At 40.7% G+C, this 25,474-nt stretch overlaps 1 protein-coding gene across 2 annotated transcripts in view; it reads left to right on the top strand.

Moving 5' to 3' along the window:
• The window catches only part of DHRSX (dehydrogenase/reductase X-linked), a 206,842-nt gene that overhangs the window by 138,544 nt on the left and 42,824 nt on the right, over positions 1 to 25,474 (top strand). For both annotated transcript variants that reach the window (XM_027891383.1, XM_027891382.1), the window contains 2 exons: positions 4,361 to 4,462; positions 20,023 to 20,230. In XM_027891383.1, the coding sequence (XP_027747184.1) occupies positions 4,361 to 4,462; positions 20,023 to 20,230 (310 nt within the window). The remainder of the gene's footprint in view (positions 1 to 4,360; positions 4,463 to 20,022; positions 20,231 to 25,474) is intronic.

Raw genomic sequence — 25,474 nt, 5'->3', positions numbered from 1 at the left:
AGCTCAGGAGAGTGTGAGCACTCAGGGGCTCTCCTAATGCTGAGCCTTCTTCTGTCTTTTGTGGGGCTTATGGTGTCAGAAAGCTCTCCAAGAGCTAACAGATGCCAGTGCTTCAGGTCCTCTAATTTTAGTTACCATGACCAAGCAAGTGGAGAGTGTATAGCGCAGAAACAAGCACTGCAGAGTGCAGGCACTCAGTGGTGTCACACGTGGTCAGCCAGCATGGCTTTGTGGGATTTGTATGGGCCTCTTGAGGTGCAGCAGAAAAACATTGTGCTGACTTCTCTGTTGCTGAAAAGGTGCTGCACCACGCAACTACATGTTTGAAAGAAAGTAATTAGGGAAAGCGTCAATTGTAGCACCATTATGTATATATCTGTTTGTATGTGGTTAATGGCATAAGTAACTCTAGCTGTCTTTTGGGAAATTGTGCTCCTTCTGTGTTTCATTAGCTAATAACTTTTTGACAACTGAGTCATCAAATTACAATAAAAGAATAGAAAAATATTTTTAAGAGTGAGAATTTTAGCCAGCGTCTGGCAATTATGGATTTATTCACTTTCATTGGAAAGATTATTTAGGTAAGAACATGGAACACTTTAAGCAGAAGAAAGAAGTATGGCCATGTCTGTCACTATAGAAGGAGCTGAAAGCAAGTAGTATAGGAGAAGGAGAGAGAAAATTGGTAGAGTTAGAAATTTGAGTATTTCAGTAGCATAAGCTGCAGATATTCTGTATGTAGGTTGTTCTGTATGTAGTTTCTACTCCTTGTTTTTGTGCTAAATAAAACACAGAAAATGAAAGGAACAGGTTAGGTTTATTATATTTTTAAACTTTAAAGCAGAATGACCACTATTGTGGTAACAGATAAGAATTTTGGAGTGGTTCAGTTTTCTTGCTCTTATTGCACATATTCTTTTTGCTCATATATGGAAAACCTTTTGCTATTATTGTTTACATAAAGTAATTCAAATCTTTTTGCTAGTTCACGATCAGGTTTGATCATTTGCTCACATTATTAAACACTGGTCTTTATTAATTAAGGCATCTAAAAATTTGGTATGCTTAGTATATTTGTGCATGCTTCAAACTTTTGTAGAAACTTTTCATTGTCCTTAGCTTCTAACTTTGTAATTCTTCAGTACATTGATTTAAAAAAAAAATCCAAACAAACAAATGTTTGCCCCATGGACAGAGAAGAACCTTGTTTTCCATTCAAAGCTCTGACTCTGAGTCAGCACACAATTTGGAGAAGCATTTTGGCACTCTTTCTCGGGTGGATCAACACCTCAGTCGCTGCGGTGCTCGCACCAGTAAATCTGCCTCCCTGGCCGAGAACTTCCATGCACCAATGAGCACGAACAAGAACTTTGGCCATTACTGTTTCTGCCCTGTGAGCAAAAAGAAAAGTTTGGGGTTGACTTGCTTGTTTGTTTTCCTTTCCAAAGCATGTTCTGATCTTTTGATGGCAAGTGCTTTACAAATACTGAATATGATGACACGCTTCCCAAATAAGCAAGTAAATAAGTTAAGTAATGATAGCCTTGGCCTAGTATGCCATTAGTCTAGGCATTGTACAGTCATAATGAAGGACAGCATTTGCTCTGCAAAACTGCAAAATTAAGGGAGGGAGATCAGCAAAAAGTTAGGAAGGATGGGACTGTGCTGGTCAGGCTGAAAAGCACTCTCCTTGGCACACAGGTTATCTAACCACCACGGTTGTTGGCAATGCAGAAAAGGACAATTTCAAAGTCAGATAAGGGGAGAGATTAAAATTTAGCTTAGTGAATGTTCCCAGGGGCCTGTTTTTCTTGCATACGTGGTGGCATTAGTAAAATCCAGGAGAGTCAATAATGTTGCCAAGAGTGATGAAGAAGTGGTTGAACCCTTCACTGTGACACAAAATGCTGCAGCTAATGAAAGTCTAATGCCTCCTGTACCAAAATGAATATTTTTGTATTAAAAATGACTCCTCCACTGGCAGTGTGAATGACTGTCTCATAAGAAGCTGATCATGCTTTTCCTAATCTCTTTCCTTGATTAGCTGCCTTGAGAAGTAAAATATAAGGCTTCACCTAGGTCTTCACTCCATTTGTTGTTGCACTAGTTAGCATGACCAGATTTTGTGTATCTGAGCAATTACAGTGCCATTCATGTGGTTTTATATGACTGCCAGGTCACAAAAGGAAGAGCCTGAGCAACTGTCTTCTTTTAGAGGAGTTGATAACTTTTGCATTTCCATGCCATCTCCAGGTGCAGGGCATCAGTGAAATTAAACAAAATTGCAGCCCTTCTAAAGGTCTGCAGAGAGCTCAATAAATTGTCCATTTCTATTCATGGATCAGAGTTGTTGGAATGGTATGACTTTAGAGCCACTTTGAAAAAATGTATTTACACTATCTTATAACTGGAATCTGAGTCTTGTTGTTTGGCTGGTTTTTAAAGGAAAAGGCCACTGAATAATTTATATACATTCACTAAGACAGTTTCAGAAGACTAATACTGTCTAGATTCAAAATATATAAGGTTAGGGAACTGAAGGAACTGTTCTGTAAAGGAATTAAATAACAGTTGTGATTGTCTTTTTTTATTTATCTTGCTGTTGTGCCTGCAGGCCTTCCTAATTTCTTATCGTACTGACATGCTATAAAGAGGCATTATAGCTCAGAGCCTTGGTAGGGACAGGATGAAATAGTTTGGGGAACATCCCTGATGAACCAGGAAAAAAAGTAAGCGAAAAAGGCTCCTACTGGAACCTATTTACCCAACAGTTTGATCTTCCAATCAGAAAGGCATTCTTTAACATTTTTGAAGAACTATATATCTTTAATTTCCCCTTCTTTTAACGGCCTATTCTTTCATAAGAAGAGGTGGGGGAAGCCACGTTGTGGGAAGGGGGTGGCTGTTCCTTCCTGTAGAGCACAGGGCAGCAGCCTGGGGGCAGGAGAAGGGAGGGCAGAGGGGAGCAGGGAAAACGCAGTGAAACTCTAGAACCCCAGTCTTTTGATGTGGTGACCAAAACTATCCTGGAGACTGGGCATCTGTGCAGAAGTTGCCACAACTTGGGAAATCTGGGAGTTGAAATCAAACAGGACAGTAAGAGCTCACCCTGCAAGGACACAGTGAGCAAAGGGATCGTGCTTTGTACAAGCCTTTACCTTTCTTCTCTGCTGGACTTAGTCACTGCAGATCACTCAGTACTGTCTGACTTTCTCAAGTTTTAGTCTTCCTTAGAAAATTTACTTTCTAGAAGAGGTTCAAGCAAGTCCATCACAGAGCCCTAGCATACTGGGTCTGGGCAGGGTGGAGTTGACAGCTAACTGACTTACCTTCCCACAGTGACATGTAGCAAACCATTGGAGAGATGAATGTCTGGGCTAGAGGGTCACGTTTTCTTGCTTCAAACATAGCTAATGCTGAAACAAACTAAATGCAGTCATGAAAGACTTACTTTCTTAAAGGTTAAGACAATTGGACAAGGTCATAATTTTCTCCCCTTTTCCCCTTTGCAGAGTTTCTAAAGAATTTGGATTGTTTGTGTGGGGTTAGCTACTGCTGTTGCGGGGGGGCATTGCTTGTTTTCTCTTCACAACCCTGGTCGTGGATGGTCGTGCAAGGCAAGGCAACTTATGAGGCAGTGCTGTGAGAGTCAGGGGTTGAAAGCTGACCATCTGCAACAGGAGGACAATTTTCAGACCTGATATGTTTAAAGCTACTGGGGGATTTAAGAAACTTTTTTTTTTAAATTTATTTTATTAATTTTATAGCATTCTAGTGAAGGTCAGTGATTGGCAAATGCTTTGGACAAAAGAATGCTTGTTAGATACATGTTTTCTTGGAAATAAAAATGTACTGGTATAAAATACATTTTGAGACACTAACACCCTGCCCCTTGAGCAAGATCATTGGTGTAGTCAGACTGCCAGCACCCTGCTCCTGCCACCCTGCCCCTTGACTGAAACCAGCAGCGTAAGCTTCCATGTCCACCTTCCATGTCCTGATCATCTCAGTGCTGCAGAGGTGTAGCCCCTCTCACTAAATGGTAGCAGTAGAAAAAACTGTAGGAATGGGACATATTTGTCCCATTTGACAACCCTTCTTCACCTCCTGGAAGCAACATTCCCCATATTTGCTCTGTGAAGAATGAGTAGTTTAAAACTAGAAATGAACAGAGAATGGAGAAAGAAGGAATTTTCTGCGACCAGCTTCACCCATTATTTTGAAAGGCCTGGTTTATTTTTAAAACCTTTACTATACTGGTGACATTATCACAGAAGCCCTTGTTGATGTGGATAAATGTGTTTTTATATCATTGTAACTGACTTAACTCTGTTTTTGTTCATCTCCTCTTCTCTCCCAGTGGAGTTTTTATACTGTGATTTGGCTTCCATGAAGTCTATACGGCAATTTGTGCAGCGGTTTAGAGCAAAGAATTGTCCACTCCATGTCCTGGTGAATAATGGTGAGTTCTGTTTTTTTTATTCACATGTCTGCAGGGAAAGTTGTGACAAGTGGAGCTCTCATCTATCACTTCACATTTCAAGTAGGTTATCTGAAACGTACAATAGGGTTGCAGTAGCAGGGATGTCTTCTTAGGAGTTAAAATGCATTTTTTGGAGAGAGAGTCAAATGAGCAGACTGAACACTTCAATGCCACACCTGCTCATGATATTATTGCAAGTCTGGTTCCTTTGCTCTGCTTTTTTAGCTCTTTAGCACTAAAAATCATGCAACTACACAAGAATCTGAGAATCTGGAATAAAAGTAAAAAGGGAAAGGGAAGCTGTACTTTATTTGAGGACTGGGCAAAAACCAACCATATGAAATTAAGAAGGAAAAGTGCCAGATTCTGCACCTAGGATGGGGCAGCCCTGGGTGTACATACAGAATGGGCAATAAGATGCTGGAAAGCAGTGCCATGGAAAGGCACCTGGCGATCCTGGTCAATGGCAGGTTGAATGTGAGTCAGCAGTGCCCTGGAATCCAGGAGGGCCAACCATGTTCTGGGGGGCATCAGGAAAAGCATCACCAGCCGGTTGAGGGAGGTGCACTGCTCCTCTGCTCTGCACTGGTGTGGCCCCACCTTGAATATTGTGTGCAGTTTTGGGCACGACAATATAAGAAAGATATTAAGCTTTAGAGAGTGTCCAAAGGAGGGCAGTGAAGATGGTGAAGGACCTTGAGGGGAAGCTGCATGAGGGGCAGCTTGGTCACTTGATCTGTTCAGCCTGGAGATGAGGAGACTGAGGGGAGACTTCATTGCAGTCTGCAACTTCCTTGTGAGGGGAAGAAGAGCTGCAGGCACTGATCTCTGTGGTGACCAGTGACAAGACCTGAGGGAATGGCCTGAAGTTGTGTCAGGGGAGGTTTTGGTTGGATATTAGAAAAAGGTTCTTCAGCCAGGGGATGGCTGGGTTCCGAAACAGACTCCCCAAGGAAGTGGTCACAGCACCAAACTTGAAAGAGTTCAAGAAGCATTTGGACAATACTGTCATGCATGTGGTGTCATTCTTGGGGATGGTCCTGTGCAGGGTCAGGAGCTGGACTCCATGATCTTTGTGGGTCCCTTTCAACTTGGCATATTCTGTGATTCTGTGATTCTTTCACCTTTATTTACTTTTTCTCCCCTTATATTTTTTCTGTATGAACACTTGCTTACTGTGGTTATGTGATGAGCTAGATTGGGGTTTTAATGCATCTGAAATATAACCTAGTAAATTATCCAGCAGTCTCAGAGAAGTCACTGCATAGATCAAAGTGCTACTGGAAAGTTGTCCATAAAGCTGTATCCTCAGTGGTCAGAGCACAAATTAAAAGGACAATATTTATCTTGCATTCATACAATTATCAAATGAATCTCATTACTCTTAGGGATTTTAACTTTTATTATTCACGTACTTGCCATCTAATTTTGTTTTCTAGCCACAGTATTTTTGGAAACCAGCCCATACAATAATTTTGCTCCAGAAACTATGCATGCTCTGCATGAGCTTTCCTAAAGGGAAATTTTCCCGTCTATTTGACTAGGGGAAAAACCCACCCGCAAAAATTTAGACTTCTTTTAGAATTTTTCTGCTGTTACATGCAGCTGTTCTTGTTTTCCCAATCATTTGCATATATTTTATTAGGACATCCCAGAGAACAAACATGCTGTAAATGAATGGGTTTCTTGCATTTGTTGATGCCTTAAAGAGCTCTTAGTAACACAAGTAAATATTGCAATAAAAATTCAAGTGTTTTTTATTTGCTGATTGATATGAAACATTCATGAAATGTTCAACTAAGTATTCATTTTTATTTGATTAGTCAAAAAAGCCTACTATTATTATTTTAATTGTTCTGTAATTAGAGGTAGTGGATATTTAGGCCTGGTTACAAAATCTTTCCAGATTTGCGTGACTCATTTTACTTTTTGAAAAAAAAGCATTTTGTGGAAAAATGGGTTTTTAGATCTATGCTCCTATCAGTCATCCCCTACCCTCCACTAGTTTTCAGCATGAGCAAAGCCAGAACTGTCAGCAGAGGCTTGGAAGCCATTTGGGGGAGAAATGATGAGACTGAAGCAACTGGGCAGCCCTCTAGAAGAAAGGATTTTGCTCAGTCCTAGCTGCTGCTGAAGTGGAATGGATGAAAATTGCAGTTAAATATGTCTTTATTCAAGACATTTGTATGAAAATATGTCTCCTAATGGGCCTAATGTGCTATGAGACCAAAGAGTGTAAGCCCAAAGCTTTTTTTAAGAAAGAAGTTTGAGACTAAAATTTGCCTTATTCAGTCTGTGTTTTCATGACTTCCAAGAAGGACATTTGATTTCACTTACTCTTGATTACCAAATACGGTTGGCAAGAGAAATCCTTTGAGAAAATCCTTTTAGAAGCTACAATGAAATGAATGGTCCAAATCTGCTGTTTGCTGAACCTTTAATAGAATCACGGAAGCAAACACTCCCAAAGCTGCTATAAAGAATCCCATATAATTAGGTTAGTCTCCAACCATTACCTGGCAAGTCACCAGTCCACTTCTGAAAGGTCTTTCCAGCAAGTTTGTTTTTTTTTTTTAATGGTCCTTTCTATTTGCTTTTGTAATTAATCTGTAGTATTTAATTTTGTTACTAGTTTCATAATGAAAGCCCAAGTGTTTTCTCGGTACAAAAGAGGAGAATGAAAATACCTAATGGAGGAGAAATGGCCTGACGCAAAAACCACCAGTGTTAAGCACAACCAAGACAAATGAAATGCTGACATTGGGGCTATCTGGTTGGGTTTTCCTTTTCTCTTTCCCTTCCTCTTTTTTTTTTTTTTTTTTTTTTTTTTTTTTTTTTTTTTTTTTTTTTTTTTTTTTTTTTTTTTTTTTTTTTTTTTTTTTTTTTTTTTTTTTGGTCGTTTTTTCTACTGTCATGCAATGCACTAAGGAGGATGATTCAGTCCATCATGGACTGCAGAGCTGGAAGCACTACTCACTCAGTATTTCACCATTTCAATATTGAAATGTTTTATGGGAGTGAGTTGGTGGGTATGTTGTCAGTGAAAGTGTACATGGTCAGAAAACTGTGTTGTCAGGTAGAAGGCATTTTGCATGGCTGTTGGACATCTTTCAAGACATTTCAAAATGACGTGGCTGATTTTCTTATGTCTCAGTGTATGCATTTAGAACAGTAGGTTTCTTAGTGTCACCTTGTACTTTTTTACTTATTACTGATCTCAAAGCTTTAGCATTCTTGATATGAAGAGTTATTTTTAATTTTAGCATATAGGGAAGAGCCACTGTCAAACTGATCAAGATTTTCCTCTCTGTCTTCATAGGACAAAGCATTTTACTATTAAGGACTGTACATTTTGTTATATTTAGTGTAAAAATGCTAAGAACTGTTCCATTGCATTTTTTTGCACAATATATTGGAATAATTTAATTTCTTTAAATCTAAATCTTTTATATTGATTGGTATAATTACATTAATATGTTAGTGATCTTTCCACATATTATCCCTGTGAATACATATCCTGTACGTATGTGAAGGTGTATGATATCTGTTGTGGGCGAGTGTGAACCTGTCAAAAAGCCAAACATTTGAAGATGAATTAATGAAAGTTCCAACATTTTACAGTAATGCAAACTATGAAATTAACATTGAAATATTATTAAAGACAAATGATTTGCCTTGAATTACTGTTCTAGATAAATAATCAATACTACATGTCTGACATAAGATTGTTACGAAACTTACCAGTTTTCCATTTGTTTTTTAAGGGATGTATCTCCATCACTTGCTCTCCATCCCTTGCCGAACTCAAGGACCTAGTTGGAAATAATATTAATACTAAAATCATGAGTTTCAGAGTACTCTCCCAGAACCGAACACTCAAGTCCCACAGAAATTTCAAGAAGATTTAGGTATTCTCCTTAATGGAAATTAATGCACTAGAGTTACCTCCTCTTTTTGTTATAGCTTATTTTAGCATATACATTTAACTTTGTAATTTTTAATTTAAAAGGAGAAATTTGGTTGAATGCACACATTATTTCAGATGACAAATAAGAGCCTGTTTTTCCATTACTATGCTTTCTGCATCAGTAATGTGCATGCTCAGCTCTTGGTTTTTAAAATAAACAAAACACATTAAAAATGCAAATAGAGTATTACATAAACTTGTGTTTTGTTTTTGTGTTTTTTTTGTTTTTTTTTTTTTTAATGTAACATGCTAATGCTAAAAAGAGAATACTATGACACAGAACAAATTCGTTTTCTGTAGAAAACAAGAAGTAAGCTAAATGATTGAACTGGATGCAACACAAGCAGTTCAGAAAGCTTAATCTGACAGAAGGTCAGAAGAATATGTCTTCTAGTCCACTAATTAGCAACTGGGTGCTAATTTTTAGTTCTGTTTTTGAAAAGAACTGTGTCTTTTTACATCTGAAAAGTATTCAGCAAATTACAGCATGTACACTAGTGTAATTATTTAATACATTCAGAAAAATGACATTGCTGTTAAAATGCATTAGAAAGTCTGCTCTCCTCTGTGGTTGCAAAAGGGACAGATAGTAAAACACTTTGTAAAATTCCATGGGCAATAATTACTGTTCCATGCCAGAGAGGCTTTTACCAAACTTGAAGCCAGTCATTTTCTCTGTGCGATACAAATGTTTCTCAGCACTTTATAGTTTATGTTTTGCTTATATGCTGTTTACAATACTTAATTGTCTTAAGACCAAGAGGGCTAACTCCAAAATCACTACATATTTAGTGATACCAGAATATCTACAGATACCACACATGCACAGTCTAACTCATTAACAACGAAATACCAGCTGAAAGTTTTCAGGCTATCATTAGCTTATTGAAGACAGATTACAGTTATAATATTTTAGGTTTAAGCCTATCTAAGACAATTTAAGATCAGTATTTCTGAACTGCTGGGTATTTCAGACAATCATATTTTGTACTTTGTGGATCATCTGAGAAATTATCAGTCTTTTGATAGAATGAATAAGTTTCTATAAGCTTCCCTCTGTAGTTCTGAGGGCACAATGAAAGCTGTTTCAATAACTATGTGAAATATATGTATATATATATATATATTTTGTGTTACCTGCACACAATTCATCCATGTGCAGATCAGCCTTAATCCTTTACTGGGAGCCCTCTGAATAGTCCTGTGGATGCTGTCATGGTTGATCATATATTAAACTATTCTTGTGTTTGAGTATTTGCAGGATCAGATCTTCAGAGGAAGTGTGAGGTTTGAGGGCTGGGAACAAGGACATATATCAGATGCAAACAGTTTTATTGAGACTTACCTACTCACAGGTCTTACTGATGAGTTGGATTTAATAAAAGTTAAATTGCTTGAAATTATCACAGTGGGATCTATGAAAAGGTCCTGTCCCACTGGACTAGATAAGAGTCAGCTCCCTTCTCTGTAGCAGCTGTAGCCTGCACTGACTGTTACAATGAAGATGAGAGAAACCTCAGAGATGTGGAAATTCACTGGGGAAGGCCTTGAGGGAAAGTTAGTGTGGAGGGTTGCAGTTGAAACTTGGATTTCATCAAAATTAATGCTTCTCCTCCAGCCACACAGGAAGGCTGTGGTGAACTCAGGATATGGTATCCTATTAATCTTCTTCCAGTGTCTTACTTACAACATCATGTTGCATCTTTATCCTTCCTTAGAGACAAATTAGAGCGATACCTAAGCAAAGCTGTGATGGGAAAGGTATAGAGGGACAGGAGAAAGAGAGGACTAGCAGAAGAGCTAGTGGTCCTTTACCTGTATATAATGGATGATAAGTACCAGACATCATGGGAGAGAGCTGGGACTTTCAGAGATGGTTTGAGCTGGAAAAGGTAGTTTGAGCTGGTGGAAAGATTGGCTTTAAATGGACCTTCCATGGATAATGGGAAAACCTAGAAGATGCATGAGGATAGTCACATGCAGCATTAACATGTTCTAAAATGAGGAGAAACTCTCAGAGCCATACTTTTAAAGAAGTTCAGTCTTTGAACTTCTGCCGTTTTCTCCGATTTTCCGGAAGAGGTAATCTTTATAAGAGAGATGAGGATGCTGGCTGATCATACACTGCTCTTCACAGGTATTAGGTGCCCTTGGTACTGCAAGTAACTTCTCTGGGCACATGTCAGAGCATCATGATACTGCTGACAGTATCTGACTTGTTCAGATCAGCTGAGGATTGTGCAATGCCAACATTTACCTAGCACCTGGACTTTTAGCAGCAGTCATCGGCCAGAGATTTTACTGTACTTGAATAACATTGTTATCTGCCAGAATGATAAGTATCCTTGTAGTGGGTTGACCCTGGCTGGATGCCAGGTACCCACTAAAGCCACTCTCTCACTTTCCCTCTGCAACTGGTCAGAGGAGAGGAAAAAAAACCTAAGGATTCATGAAGTAGTAGCTGGGAGAGGTCAGTTACTGACTACCTTCATGGCCAAAACAGACTCAAAGTGGGGATGTTACTTAAATTCATTACTAACAGGATAAGAGCCAAAGAGTGAGAAGTAAAATAATCTTAAAAAAACCTTCCCCCTACCCCTCCTTCCTTCCATGTTCTCCCTCTTCTTCCCCCTCAGCGGTGCAGGGGGATGGGGAATGAGTGTTACGGTCAGTTGTTGTGTCTGCTGCTGCTCAGGGAGAGGAGTCCTTCCCCTACTCCTGATAGGTCCCTCCCATGGGAGACAGTCCTTGATGGACCTCTCTGGAGTAAGTCCATCCCTTGGGCAACAGTTCTTTCCAAACTGCTGTCCCGTGGGTCACTTCTCCATGGGGTGCAGTCCTTCATGAATGAGCTGTACTGGCGTGGGTCCCCCACAGGGGCCACATGTCCTACCAGGAAAAACCTGCTCCAACGCGGGCTTCCCTCTCCATGGGCTGCAGGTCCCCAGCAGGACCCTGCTTCATCTTGGGCCTCTCATGGGGTCACAGCCTCCTTCAGCTGCTCCAGCATGGGCTCCTCCATGGGCCCCAGGTGGGTCTCTGCATCCCGATGGTCCTCCATGGGCTGTAGGGGCACGGCTGCCCCACCATGGGCTGCACCATGGGCTGCAGGACCTCAGCTCCGGCGTCTGGAGCACCTCCTGCCCCTCCTTCTGCACTGACCTTGGTGTGTGCATTGTTGTTCCCATGTTCTCACTCTGCTCTTCCCTGGCTGGAATTCTCTCTGCACAATGGCTTCCTGTTCCTAAATATGTTGTCACAGAGGTGTTACTGTCACTCTTGATTGGCTTGGCCCCACCTGACAGGGGATCTTCTAGCAGCTTCTAACAGAAGACACCCCTGTGGCCCCCCTCACTGCCAAAACCAAGTCACAGAAACCCACTACAATCCTATATAGAGATATCAGATTTCTTATAAAAGGTTTAATTTTTATTAGAAGAACTAATAAGTTAGAAGAGTAACTTTAGACTACTTGTGGCTTTCAAACAGTGAGGATTTAATTCGAGAAAATCCTGACTTTTATTGGAAACTATCTTTGTGTTTCTGATTATTTCCAAAGCTTTTTCTTTGTCTGTGATATCAAACATTTTCTGAAAAGGGAAATATCTCAGGCTCCACAAACTGCAGGTTCTTGACCCATTTGCTTTTATGTCCTGAATGTGAATGCTTTATCAGTGGAAGACAGATACAAAATTCAGCTACTGATGGATTAGGAAACCCAACTGGTTCTACTGAAGTGTGTGGAACACTTACCGCTGGCATTTCTGAAAGGCAGGAGTAAACCATGGGTTTTTTACCTAATCCTTTCATAGCTTTTAGGTAAAAATATTTTTTATACAAATTACAAACCAAAATATTTTACTTCTGTTGAATTAGAAAGCTGTGACTGACTGTCTTATTTTCTGATTGTGAGTGGGATAACTCATCATTGTGCCAACTTAAATAATCAAATAGTTGCTGAGCATGTTTTTAGGAAACAATGGGTTGTTTGTTTGTTTTTTTTAACCAGACCCAATTATGAATGCTGTGATTTATTTTAGTGTAAAATCGAACCTCAGTTATGGATAGTATTTTCTTTTTTTAACTGACACATTTTCCAAGGAACTGGCCTGAGCTTTCTGTGTTCACCGTGTAGCAGCATGACATTGATTCAGAAAGTGGATCTGTTCTTAAGGAGGCATTACAGCCTGTTCAGTGATGTTCTGAACCTACCAAGATTTGGTTGTTGTTCTCACAGTCCTTGAATGTGGATTGTCTCCTTTTTTTCTTTTTCTTTAATCTGCTGAGAAACTAAGAGCTTGCCTTGCTGGAAAGACACATTGCTTTATCTTTTTTGACACAGTTAATACAGTCCAATTCTCCCTTGTGGGCATTATAGGTGGGTCTGGGAGCACTAGCAGTAGATATTATTTAATTTTCAGTTCCTCACTACTTAGCCAAACTTTTAATGTTTGGGCTAAGAGTTTTTGCCTTAGGCTGATTTATTTTTCTTTGTAATGCCAGATAAAACAGTTTATATGTTTCTGGCAGTGATAAGACAAACATCTTAGGATTTTTTTTAATGTCAAAAATGATGGCAAGTTTATTTATAAAGGCTCTGGTGTTATCACAGTTTGGAAAAGAATGCAGGCAAAATGCTGCCTTTGTGTCAGTGGCAGCTGCACCTTTTGCCACCCATGGAATATTTCCATGATAGGTCAAGTCAGAAGCCTGTTAAGCACTGCAGTTTGTAAACCACCTTTTATGTTTTATTCAGTGAAAATTTTCCTATAGCAGGCATGTCCCAAATCGAGACTGAGCAGTTCTTTCTGCCGGAATCACAACCCTGAGTCATGGTAGGAGGTACTTTGTGCAGTCAAATGCACCTGCACTGGGCACCAGTGTCCCACCTGCTCCTTGTGGCTCTGCCTCTGAGCTGGGGTGGAGATGGGCACTGCGTCTCACTTCAGGCTCCTCCAGTCTCTCCACAGTCCAGACTGGTGGCTTCAGTCCTCCATGATCCCTATGAAAAGTTTCTGTCCCATGAAGAGTAGACTGTGAAGAGTTGATTGGAGGGATAGTGAACGTGACTGTTAGTTGGGAACCATTAGGATGATGGAAACCGTGATGGCGAAACATTTGAATTTGCTGGTAAAAAGTCTTTTAAACAGAATTAAACTATGAATGTAGCAAATATTCTTATTAAATATCAGAAAATTGATAAGAAAGTAAGTAGTGGAGCAGAGCTGGGGTGGGTAGGGAGGATGAAGAGAGGCATTAGGTGTGTCTGAACTGTAGGAGATGTCTCAGTCAGAGTTTGGAAATGCTGAGACACCACATAATGCTCAAGGATTGAGTCCTTATCTTGAGGACTTGAGTCTCTGTTGAGCACTGATTGAATGCTTTTTTCACAGTTCTTGGCTGATCTCTTACTTGCAAGTTTACTGATGTTCCACAGAGATGAGAATTACCCCTCCTGGTGTGGATGTGATTGAAACCTCTCTTCTGCTTGGTCATCGATTTCCACATAACCCTTAGAAAGAAACTTGTAACTTAGTCACAACTGATTGATCCTGAAGGGAGGATAGAGAAGCTGGTAGGAGCCTCAGAGCCAGGGATCATGATTTCATAAGGAAACCAGCCTCGGGAATGAGGGGAGAGTGAGCCAGGCGTGTGACAGGCAGGTGCCTGCAGGGTGCAAAGTAATCTTGTGATTGAGACACAAAGATGCTAGAGTGACTGGGTAAGAAAATTAGGGACAAAGAACTTACTGTTTAGAGAGGCAGATGAAGCTGATATGCGTGTCTGGGGCAGAACCTCTCCCCTCCTTCCCAAACACATGCAGTTCCTTGATAAGATCAGCATCAGATCATTGGATTGGGGGCGGGGGTAAGCAAGGAGAGGAGCACAGCCCAGAGCTTTGGCTGGGAAGCCAAAATGATCAGGGCTGTTCATTTTCCTTGCAAAGGGAGTTGGGAAAGCTCTCAGGAAGCCACTGTGCAGAAAAGAAAATGGGTGGTGTAGAGCCTCTTGCAAGGGAGCAGATGGTGGGAGCTAGTGGGAACTTCTTCAGTGCTGGAGCAGAGGCTCAGTCAGACTCTTGTAGAGGAGATGGCTTGGGATGAGACAGAAAAGACTGAATGCTCTGGAAACTGAAATCCTCTCCTCCACAGACCCACTCTGGGTCCTTTCTATTTATCAAACCTGTTTTCACAGTGCCTAGTACCCTCAAGGAAAAGTCCATGCGCATGACATTGTCCTGGCACTGATACTGGATAGGCTGACAGCAGGTGTCTTTGCATCTCCTCAAGGGTCAAATGCACTGGTGTGAAATGTCTGTGTCATCTATGTGTCATTGTTAGGCCATGGGGTAAAAATTCTTGCTTTGCTTCATTTTTCTCCCATTTTGCTTTAGAAAATTGTATATATACGTATATACATATAAAGAGCTCAAAAGAGGAAGAACTCTCTCTGAGGAGACAAGAAGTAGGACCATACCACTGGAGAGCTATACCAAGCTTCATCTGCATTTTTATGGTTTTCTTCTAAACTGTTGGGATTTTTACCTTTTCAGCTTTTATATACTGTTAGTCTAATCTTTGTGTATGGTCCTGTCTAGACTCAGAACACTTTTATGGGATGCCAATAGGCATATGACATAACCCATAGCACTGGACTATGGGTTAGGGATGTGGCTTAGCAAGCAGCATGTCACAGCAGTGCTGTAAATTCACTGCTCTGCAACCCAGATGAGATGTACTTGTAAAAAAAAGTCATGTGGGTACAGTTGTGTCTCCAGCAAGCACTTGTAATAATTGGGGGCAATTCTTCTAACAAGGCATTGCACCTTCATGTTGCTCACTAGCCAGGAGAGACCCACAGCGCGGGCGTATTCTGGGATTGCATAGCCCAGATGAATAAAGCAATCTGGGATAGTCAGCTTAGCCAGGGAAGCTGCAGGGTTCACCTGTTCAGGAGAGAAGTGGGCTGCGCTATTTTGTATGTTGGTACACCCATAGTTGTTTCGGTGTATGGGTGTGCAGAACAGAGTGGGTTTGACATTCAGTTAAGTAAGGTGGGTTGCCTTGTGTGACTGCACTCATGGAATGGAAAAGGCTGCTAAATGCATCAGCTAAACCGGTACAAAGCCTGTATGGAGAAAAGGCTTTGTGCTTTTACTGGAAGTACCGTCTCTGTTATTTTTTCCCCTGGAGAATATTTTTAATACAGTATATATCTCTTCCCTGTAAATAGCAAGAAGTGGATGAATGTGATTATATAGGCTCACCTCCTGCTGTGAAGGTGTTACATGGCTGACCTGTTGCATTGTCTGCTCAGCCTTTGGTGTCTGGGGATAAAAGGAGTTGTGTGAGGGGGATCTGCCTCCACACCCTCTTCTGTGAGCTTGGCTGGGAAGGAAGACATTTTGGTCTGCATGTGAAAAAGAGATTTTAAATCTTTCTTTTCTAGTGAGTTTGAGAGAACTGACTTTAAAAACCTCCATGTAGCTCACTGTAAATAAATTCAGATGAGTGAAATATTTGTATTTTTACAGCTCTTAAAACATATGAAGGATGTCTTTGCAGTGGGAGGTAGGGAGTTACAGCAATGTTTGCCATTGTCTGTAGTACGAGCAGGAATAGTAAAAATTCTCCTGTATAATTCAATAAAAATGTGGTATGCCTGGCCTGTAATGTTTACAACTATCATAAACTTTTTGGTTATGTTGTGTGCACTATCAGATCCATTTCGCTCTTGAAATGACCCAGTATTTGATTGATGGATCAGAAACCAAGAGTTTCATTAGAAACTTTAATAGAAAATAATTTTAAATGCCTGTTTACAAAGACAGTTCTCTGGAGGTATATTCTCCTTGAGTGAAAAATACAACTTTTGCCTAGTCATAGGAGCAAAACAGGATAGAATCTTTTTTATTCACTAAAGCTAATTAAAAATGTGCATAATTGGAACATATTACAATAAATGCAGAACTGCAGCACATTGGAGTGTATTACTATAGCTATAAGAAGACCAGTTGTTCAGCATAGTTAGGCAAAAAAATATTTTCCTTATTCTAATTTATTTCTACTCCTGCAAAAGCATACATCCATGCATCGTTTAGGCAGTGTTCTCTGCACATTCTGTCAGTCTTTTGCTGGAATATTTCAGTAACAGCTAATCAATTGCAAAGTAAAAGCTCATGTTCAACTTACTTATTAATTCATTTTCTAATGCCATGCTGATATCAGTGACATTTTAAAAATAAATCTTCTGGAGGCAATCCAGCTAAATCAGAGGGGAAAAAAGTATAAAATCCTTGTATCAAAACTGAAGTGTTTAACATTAATGATTTGTGTGTTGCCACATCAAATTTCACATGCACTCCAAAAAAATGATGAGGCTGACTATTGATAATTAAAATCATAAAGGTACTGAGTTGTATGGATTCCATACCAGAAGAATTGTTCTTAGTTTACAATGAAGAGATAAGGGGTTTGCTAATGTTTCAGATAGTATTGGATTAATTCAAAGAATTAAAAATAGAAGCAGCTTTCATTCTTTGAGTTACCATTTGGGGCCCTTAAGTAAAGCTGATGATGTTTCTGGACAAGAGAAAATCAATAGCATGCCACTTTTAGTATCTACTGAATGTTAGGTAGTTAATAATTTAAAAAAGAGAGCTTGCTGCTACACTTACAAGGTTTTTCCTTTTGTCAGGGAAGCATCCAAGTTCAGTTGCCTGTTGAGTATTCCTTTGTATGCTCACTTGCAGTGAATTAAAATGGCTTCTCCTCGAATATGAGAAACTGCCATCAGACAGCAGGGCAAGATTTTTTTGACAGCCTTAATATAAACCACCTCAAAGATGAGAACCTTTAACAAAAAAGAAAAAAAAAATCTTCCAAAGGTGTTCTGGCTTATTATTACTTGACCAGCTATTGAAGACAAAAAGGGAATTGTAGTAGCATCAAATGCAAGCAGAGATGATTGTGACTGCTCAAACACTTGATCACAATTTCTTACTCAGAGGGCACTTCTGAAGAATGAGTAAAATAATTTTGGGGAGTGTGCATCTTAGAAGTTGTGCATTGCATGAGTGAAAATTTTTTCTGTCTCCTAACCTGAGCTCAGGTGTGTGTTTTCTTCCAGGATGTGCAGTGCAGATGGTGGAGACTAATTAGGGTGGAGGTCAAAGCTTCTAAGTGTTCTTGAAATCCTGTGCCTCTCTGGAGGTTGGGGGTGGGGGGGGAAGTTGCTGTGGCACAGGCATCCTCGGGGCTAATGTGAGCAATGACAGCCTCCCCGTGTTTGCCTGCTGGTCATGACGCAAAGCTGAACGGTTGTAGCAGCTGTCTAGCACACTTCTCTCAGGACAAATTCCTCCATCCCTCTATCTGACTCAGCCAACAGAAGTGTGTCTGATGGAGGGGTCCTATAGCAAGCCCTGCAGCAGCAGAAGAAGCATTTGGGGTTCAGCGCAGCCTTGTTATGCCAGGGCTGTTTTATGTTGGCTGCCTTTTCTTGGGCTTGTATTTTACCAGTGTTGCTGCAAACAGACCTCTGGCAAACTGTTTCCTTCTGCCTTTTCCAAATGTCAGACCTTTGGAGGGCAGGATGGGCCTCAGAAATATGCAAATCTTTTCCTTGTATCAGCCCTCGTGCTCTGAGATGCAGCAATGTTCCCATCTGTCCTCCAACAGCTCATGCTGAGTTCTGTCTTTGCTAAAACTTGCACTCTAGCAGGCTGAGACTTGGTCTGGGAGCTTGGGGTTTGTTGCCATTCCCACCCTTTTCTTCTTCCCAGAAAACAAGAAAAAGTCGCAACTGGGCTTGTCACACGTTTGCATCTGTCCATAACCTTCACACCAGTTCTCAGTCCTGGCCATGGTTCCAAGTGTGATTATGTGCAGTTTACAGAAGAAATGGAACCCTATTTTCAACTCTGTGAGCAGTTGCCCCATCCGTCAGACTAAGTGCGGCTGAAGAAGGAGAATACAGTGACACCCCACCAAATGCCCTCTAATTTGTGTCTTCCCATTGTTAAAGTTGAGATTTGACACACAGAGAAACCACATCTGCCAGCTGTGTTTTTCTGTCATTCAGAGGGTTCTGGAAAAGTGACTATAATGACAGAGTGAGATTCTAATCAGAACTTTTGTAGAGCCTCATCATGTAATTCGTGTTGTATTTCCTTTGTTGTGCCAGCAGTCAGCATCTTTTATGTCCAGTCTTAAATTGCTGTGTTACACCCCAACCTTTTGGTTTCTTAGCCAAAAGGTCTTCTCAAGTTTCTTCCCCTCAAGCTCCTTCTCCAGTTGCTCCATGAAGCAGTAGGAAGCCATAGCTGAATTGCTGTAGGTGTTTGCCATACTTCGAAGACCCTGAAAATATCTCCTCTTTTGTTCAAGCAGCAGCAACAAAGCAGGACTGTTGGGTGGCAGGACCCCCAAAGGAGTGGTGTAGAAGCTCGGCATGTACAATTTAAAATGCTCATTTAAGGTACCATCACCAGGCTGACATCAAGAAATGGGATGTTAAAGGCTTCATAGTGGGCACATGAAGTAGGGCAACGATTAAGCTGACACTCTCTCATGACTTGTGAGCAGAGGTGGCCTTTCTGCTGTATGATATTCATGTGTTTTAGAGAGAAGACAAGCATCCTACAACAGTATTCTCCATGAACCGTGTCCATCTGCATTTAAATTACAAAGGTCATGTCCACTTGTACAGTGATTAAATTTTAATTAAATAAGAAGAATTTATAGTATTCAAATCTATGCTATAATTGCGCAGGATAGCTATTCCCCCACACAGCCTCAGTACATGATATAATTTATGCATGAGCTCAGAATTCTCTTCAAGATGCTGAAATCAACATTGCATGTTAGGGATGTGGATACTTATTTTAGACACTGTGTTTGAAAATTGTAGTTTGTAGATATTTATGCAAAAATATTGCCAAAATAAGCATTGAAAACCTAATTTCAATATGCAGCTGCTTGTAAGCACAGTAATTAAGATATATTGGGTAACTTTACTACATCTTTTCTCACCCACTCCAGTGAGATAGAAGTTGAAGATTTCAGATGCAGACTCACCAGATCTTTAAACTCCAGCCAGGACTCAGGAGAAAGGTGTCTGGGAGAGCAGATCTGCTGCTTAGACTGGTCTTGTCTCCACTGTTCTGAGCTCTTTGGTGGAGGGAATGCTCTTGGGATCATCAAGCTCCCACCTCTTGCAGATGGATTGATTATTTTTGTAGATCTCCAATATTGCATTCTGGCATGACAGCAATGGGTTAATTCAGCTTTTAATGTCTTCAAAACACTTTTTACAAATTAACTCATTTACCCTCACAGTCTTGCAGGGAGGGAGAGAGAAAGTCGGTCTAGATATTACCAGGATAAAGGAACTGAAATGAAGGGTTTGACATTTTTCTTGTCAGAAATCGGTGTCTACACTTCTCTTACCATCACTGGTCACTCGTTGCTCTAAATGAGGTGTTTACACTCTGCAGCAGGAGATTGTGCTCCATCTAGCTTGCTGCTCCTCTGAAATAAATCAATAGTTTTTCCTCTACTTTTCCTTCCAGCTGGGGTGATGCTGGTCCCTGAAAGGAAGACGGAGGATGGGTTTGAGGAGCACTTCGGCTTGAACTACTTGGGACACTTCCTGTTGACTAACCTCCTGTTGGATGTGCTGAAGCAATCAGGAACGCACAGTCACAACGCTAGGATCATCACTGTCTCATCAGCCACCCATTATGTAGGCGAATTGCACCTAAACGACTTACAAAGCAGGTATCGATCCCTTTTTGGTGTTCAGTGATCTGTAGTAAGCCTGTGCAGATGAAACTCTGAGAGAGTTCTTACTGAATACTAAATGTAGTGGGGTTTTGTTGCCTTTTCTTTTTCTTTTTAAATGAATGGTGATTCTCAAGCAGTTGCTCAGTTGCTTAATATCTTTCAGGCTTGAACAAAGTTTGAAGCCTTGAGTCAAAGATACAAATAATTTATAAGGTTCTGAACATAGTTTTTTATTCGGGTCTTTGAGAGTCTCGCTTTCTGATTGCTGTGCTGGAGTGATGGTAGTGATGCAGCGCCTGGACTCATCACTGCCTTATCAGAGAGACTCTCAGTAACTGGGATGTTTTAAAATGGCTTGGGTGGATGCTAACAGACATCCTCCTCAAGTGGATGCATACACAGGGGCCCTGCTCCTGCCCTCAGATGTGCTCAGGCAGATGCCTGTGGCTGCTAGCTGCCTGACTGCTGAGCATGGGGATGCTGACTTGGCTCTGGAGGGGCAGCGAGCCCTTCTTGCCCAGCTGCCTCACAGCTGCGCCGGGCCATGCTGCCTGCTGCTCCTTTCTCCCTGGCAGCTCTGAGCTCTGCCCACTGGCCTGCAGCTCCTACCACACTGTTCTCTTTTCCCTCTGCCTCTGGCCTCCGCCTTGTCCTGCAATGCTCCTGACATCCCAGTTCCTGCCCTTAGCCTCCCTCACAGCTCTGCTCTAGCTTCCCCCATCTGCCTCCCAGCCCCAGGCTGTCTCATCTTGCCCATCCCTGCCCCCACCCATCTGGTCCTTGCACCCTCACACATCAGCCTGGCATTTTACTGCCAGTGCTGGAGCCCCAGCTCGTGTCTGTGTCACCCTCTATGCTTCCCCGAGAGCTTATTGAGATCCAAGCTGTGACCACCTGGGGTTTTTAATCTAGTAAAATGGGTTAAAATACATGGGCAAATTCTGTGTGACTGCTTTCATTTAGAAAATCTGTGGCTGGATGTCTATCGGATACTTCTAACATTAGGAAGACATCAAATGATGCGGTAAATATCTCTGGCATCATACAGGAACTGTGTAGAGTGGTTCATTTAGGGGAGGAATGGCAGGGTAACTGAGATAAATTTGAAAATTTCCCCTTGCAGTCATGCGTGGCAATTATATGCTTACTAACAGGCTCAAGCAGATCCTGTCTTCTCATGGGCTCCAGAGAGCTTCTGCTTGCACAGAGGCAGTCTGAGGTCTGCATTAATTCCATGGAGAAATTTTGTCTCCATCCTTTGATAGGGATCTCAGGATGTGTTCACAGGCCCAAGGTTTCGTTTTGGAACAAAGACTGAAATTAGAGGGCTGGGCTGTTTCCACTGCAGACATTTTACATATGAATGCTGCATTAGGCATGTCAAACTTCTGATTACATATTAGGGCATCAGTTTTACTACAAGCCATTGTTTAAACTCTGTGGAGTAGTCGTAGTTTAATCTCTTGCTTGTAAAACAACCACAGGAAATTACCCTTACTCTTCAGTTGATGTGTGTATTCATTGTTTCTGATGGGCATGTGCTGAATGGCATCAAGCAAGGTGGCTAAGGGGAATATTATTAGTATGTCTTTGGGCTAAAGTGAGGCATGCAAAATTAATTGCAACTGTTCTGTGTCTCTAGATAACAGCAGTTTCCTTGATTATAGCAAGGTCTTGTACTGTGCCTCTTTAATTTAGGATCATCTCTAGCTTTGATTCATCATTATTAGCCCATGTTTTAAAGGAACCAGTAATGTTTCAGTTAGGAAAATTATGGTTGACCAAAAACATGACCTGTCTGACATAAAAAATAATAATACTCCAGTTAGATTTACCTGCAGCATTTGTGCCCTTTATATTTCAACATTATTGGTGTAAGAAGGGCCACAAAGGATGACAGACTGATTTTGCCTGATTGTTCCCACATGGATGTTCTGAATCACTCGGGGGCAGCAGCAGTGCCTGTCTTCTGAGCACACAGGCACACAGGTGGGACCCAGAGCAGGGTGTGAATTTGGCTCCAAACCTTTTTTTTTTTGTTCAGGTGGAAGAAGATGCTCCTGGGTATTTTTTATTTTTTTTTTTGGCCTGACTGACAATAATCCCCTACTCAGATGAATAGTTTGTTATTGCCATAAATAGTGCTGCAAAAATCAGTGAGATTACTTGCGTGTTTGTGTGTGTGCCTACAGCATGAGCGAGTGGTTCAGCAGCCCTGGAGGACTGTTGCAGGATACCATACACAGAAATTGCCTACACCATGGGCCCTCAGAGATACCTTGTTATTCAGAGCACTATTTAAGAGCTTTAATGGATGAGGTAAAGACACACTTGGTAAACATTGTGATAGGACAGTGTTCCACTGGTGCTGCAGTTCTCCAGTGACACCATCTATCATTTTTGATGCTTATGTGAATGGGAAATAATTCTAAAAATTATCTACTCCTTTTTCCCTTACTTTGAGTTGCTGTAATTAATTTTATAACTTGGGTGTTTGTTCCCAAATTGGCTGGTAGTCCTAACCTTGCAGGAAGGCAGCAAAACAATCTGGAGTAGCTATTGGAGAAAGGGGGACTGTATTCTCTGCTGGCAGCAGACTTGTTTGCCATACTCTTGTCCATTATTCCTAGATGCTGGTTGGGCTAGTGTCCTGACTGGAGAGATAGTAGCAGAGCAAGGATTCATCCTTCAAGCATAGCAGAGAAAGAAAGGCGGAGGACTGCCTTGTCTTAAAGGAGAGAGAAAACTGAGGTTCAGTTCTCAGCTTTACCACAGACTTTTCTATGGAATACTTCTCCCACTCAGGAGACTCCGGATTGGCAGTGAGAGTTGTGTACTTTTCTCCTCATTATTTGCCCTTGCTGCTGAGAGACCTGACTAGATGTCACCCCTATCAGTGACCACAGGGAAACAGCATAACAAATAATTGTTGGAAGGCCTGTCCCATGAACATTGTTAAATCCAGTTTGTGTACTGTCTTCCATGTTTCCTTTTAGGTTTGTTTCTGCCATCTTACCAATCTGATTTTTCCTCACGTTACTCATCAGCTCCTTTTTGGTAAGATGGTTAATTTAATTTTGTCTTTATATTCTATGCATTTTACATTTTTTTTCCCTTTTTTATCTCTTTCTTTATGCCTGCCTGCTTCTTCACCTGTGTCTTTTGAGCTTTTTTGTCCCAGTTGCCTTTTCCCTCCCTATTTTTTTTTTTATTTCTGCCCACCAAGTAATTTCCTTCACTCCATTTATCTTCCTCTTATTTTCTTCCCCTGGCCCCAGTCCTATTTCTTCCCTATGAATGTTATTTCTCCCCATTCCTGCCCACCCTCTTCACACACACCAGTAGAAGAGACACAGCATGGGTACATCAAGGCAGGATAGAGCTTGTTCCAATCTGGCAGGGCACAGCTTGTTTCATGTGTGTTATTGAAAATGCAAACACACAGGAGCACTGACTGTTCTCCCAGTTCTTTTGCTGAAGGATATATATGAAGAACATCAAACACCCTTGTGGTCTTTTAGATCCAGACCATTTTCAACAGCAATCACATGAGTCGACAAGGGGATCCCTAAGGCAAATCATTCTCCTTCATCCCTACTTTGAATATGACTGTTTTCAGGGAGGTGAAAGTTTAACAGAAACACTGTCTATCTGCAAGCATTTCAAGAGGGGTGATTTCAGCAATTGCATGCATGTGCTCCAGCAGCACAGCTGGCATGTCCTTTTTTCGTCTTTTGCCTGCCTTAAATAATACTTTCTAAAGGGAGAGGACTAAAAACCATGGTCATAAGAGAATTTGGCCGTCTGGTTTTAACAAAAGCTTGAAGAATAATGAACCATCCACCTAGGCAGAGGTAGACTTGAGCAGTGCACTGAACTTCATGGTACTCTTTCAAGGGTGGGATGAAGGACACTCCTTCAAGTACTCTACCAACCAAAGTAAGAAGGTATTTTAGGAAAATAAAGAAAAAAAGACTGTATTCCCTTTCCCAGACTGTGGATCACACTTGAATATGCTCCCTTTCCCAGGGGTTAGCATCTTTGTGTGTTCTGTCTAGCTTTTTCTCCATGACTAACTATTCCTTTCATCATCCTCTCTTTTTGCATACCAAATGGGCCCTGTAATGCTGTGAATCACAGATACATGAACTCTCCAGCCACAGTAACACAGCTTTTTTTCTGGTTCGCATCTTCTATATATTCAGGAAGAGTTAGTCACACTTCTCTCTTTTTTCTGCTCTCCAACTACAGAGAGAGCTGATGTTTTTTGAAACTCTTCAAGCTGAATATATTATGTATAATTTCTGTATTTTTTCCTTGTAGCCCTAGTGCATGAATCATGTCAGAGCCAATAGAGGTTAAATGAAAAGAATTGCAAAATTCCCAGCTGCCACATGAGTAAAATAGGGTAAACAGCTTTGCCCAGGACCTGTGAGGATTCTGAAGAGACCAGACAGGTCCAGTTAGTCTCCTCTGTTAAGCTGTTCATAAGGAACTGCAACAGAAAGTGTCATGTACTGGTGGGAAAATCTGTCTAGTAAAGTGGCTGGAGACCTCCTGTTCTTGGATGAGCAGTGTCCTTCATCTCCTCCGTGTGTGTGATGTTTGTTGGTAAAAAAGTTGTATTAAGTTTGAGCAAAAAGTTGAGGATTTTCTTCCATCAGCATTACTGAAATGTTTGGAAATATTTTCCATGAACAGCAACCAAAAGCTAAAATGTTGTATTACTTTTGGAAAATGTGAATCCATTTTTCAAACCAAAACATTTGATTTCAGTGATTTCAAAATATTAATTTATTTGTAATTATCCCTATGAGTACATTGGCATTCAGATTTTGAAGTATGACAATAAAACTAAAACTCCAAACCTTTAATTTTTAAGCCATCATGTTGAAGTGAGGTATCTCCATCAGTTCCAAACTACTTTTCCTTTTCCTTTTTTTTTTTAAGTTGTAAATTTGTTTAAAGGAAAAGCTTTTACTTTTTTAATTCTTGGTTGGTTCCTCCAGTGCCTTTTCACAACTGATCTGTTACTTAAAGTTCCTTTATTCTCTCTGACTAAAAGAACTGGAAGTATAATATCTTCAATTCAAGTGAAAACAAACATGAAACTGATATAGAATAGTAGTAGTATAGTACTGTTGTGGGTTTTTTTCCAAATTTTTATATAATAAAGGAAAATTTGTAAAAGGAAGTAGAAGGGATTTTAATTATTACCCCCCTTTTTTTTTTTTTTTT

Source organism: Empidonax traillii, unplaced genomic scaffold, assembly GCF_003031625.1.
Source record: "Empidonax traillii isolate 1590-97213 ecotype Southwest subspecies unplaced genomic scaffold, ASM303162v1 scaffold320:size708019, whole genome shotgun sequence".
NCBI lineage: Eukaryota > Metazoa > Chordata > Aves > Passeriformes > Tyrannidae > Empidonax > Empidonax traillii.
The sequence above is the reverse complement of the archived record's forward strand: the minus strand, read 5'-3'. Positions and strand labels throughout refer to the sequence as shown.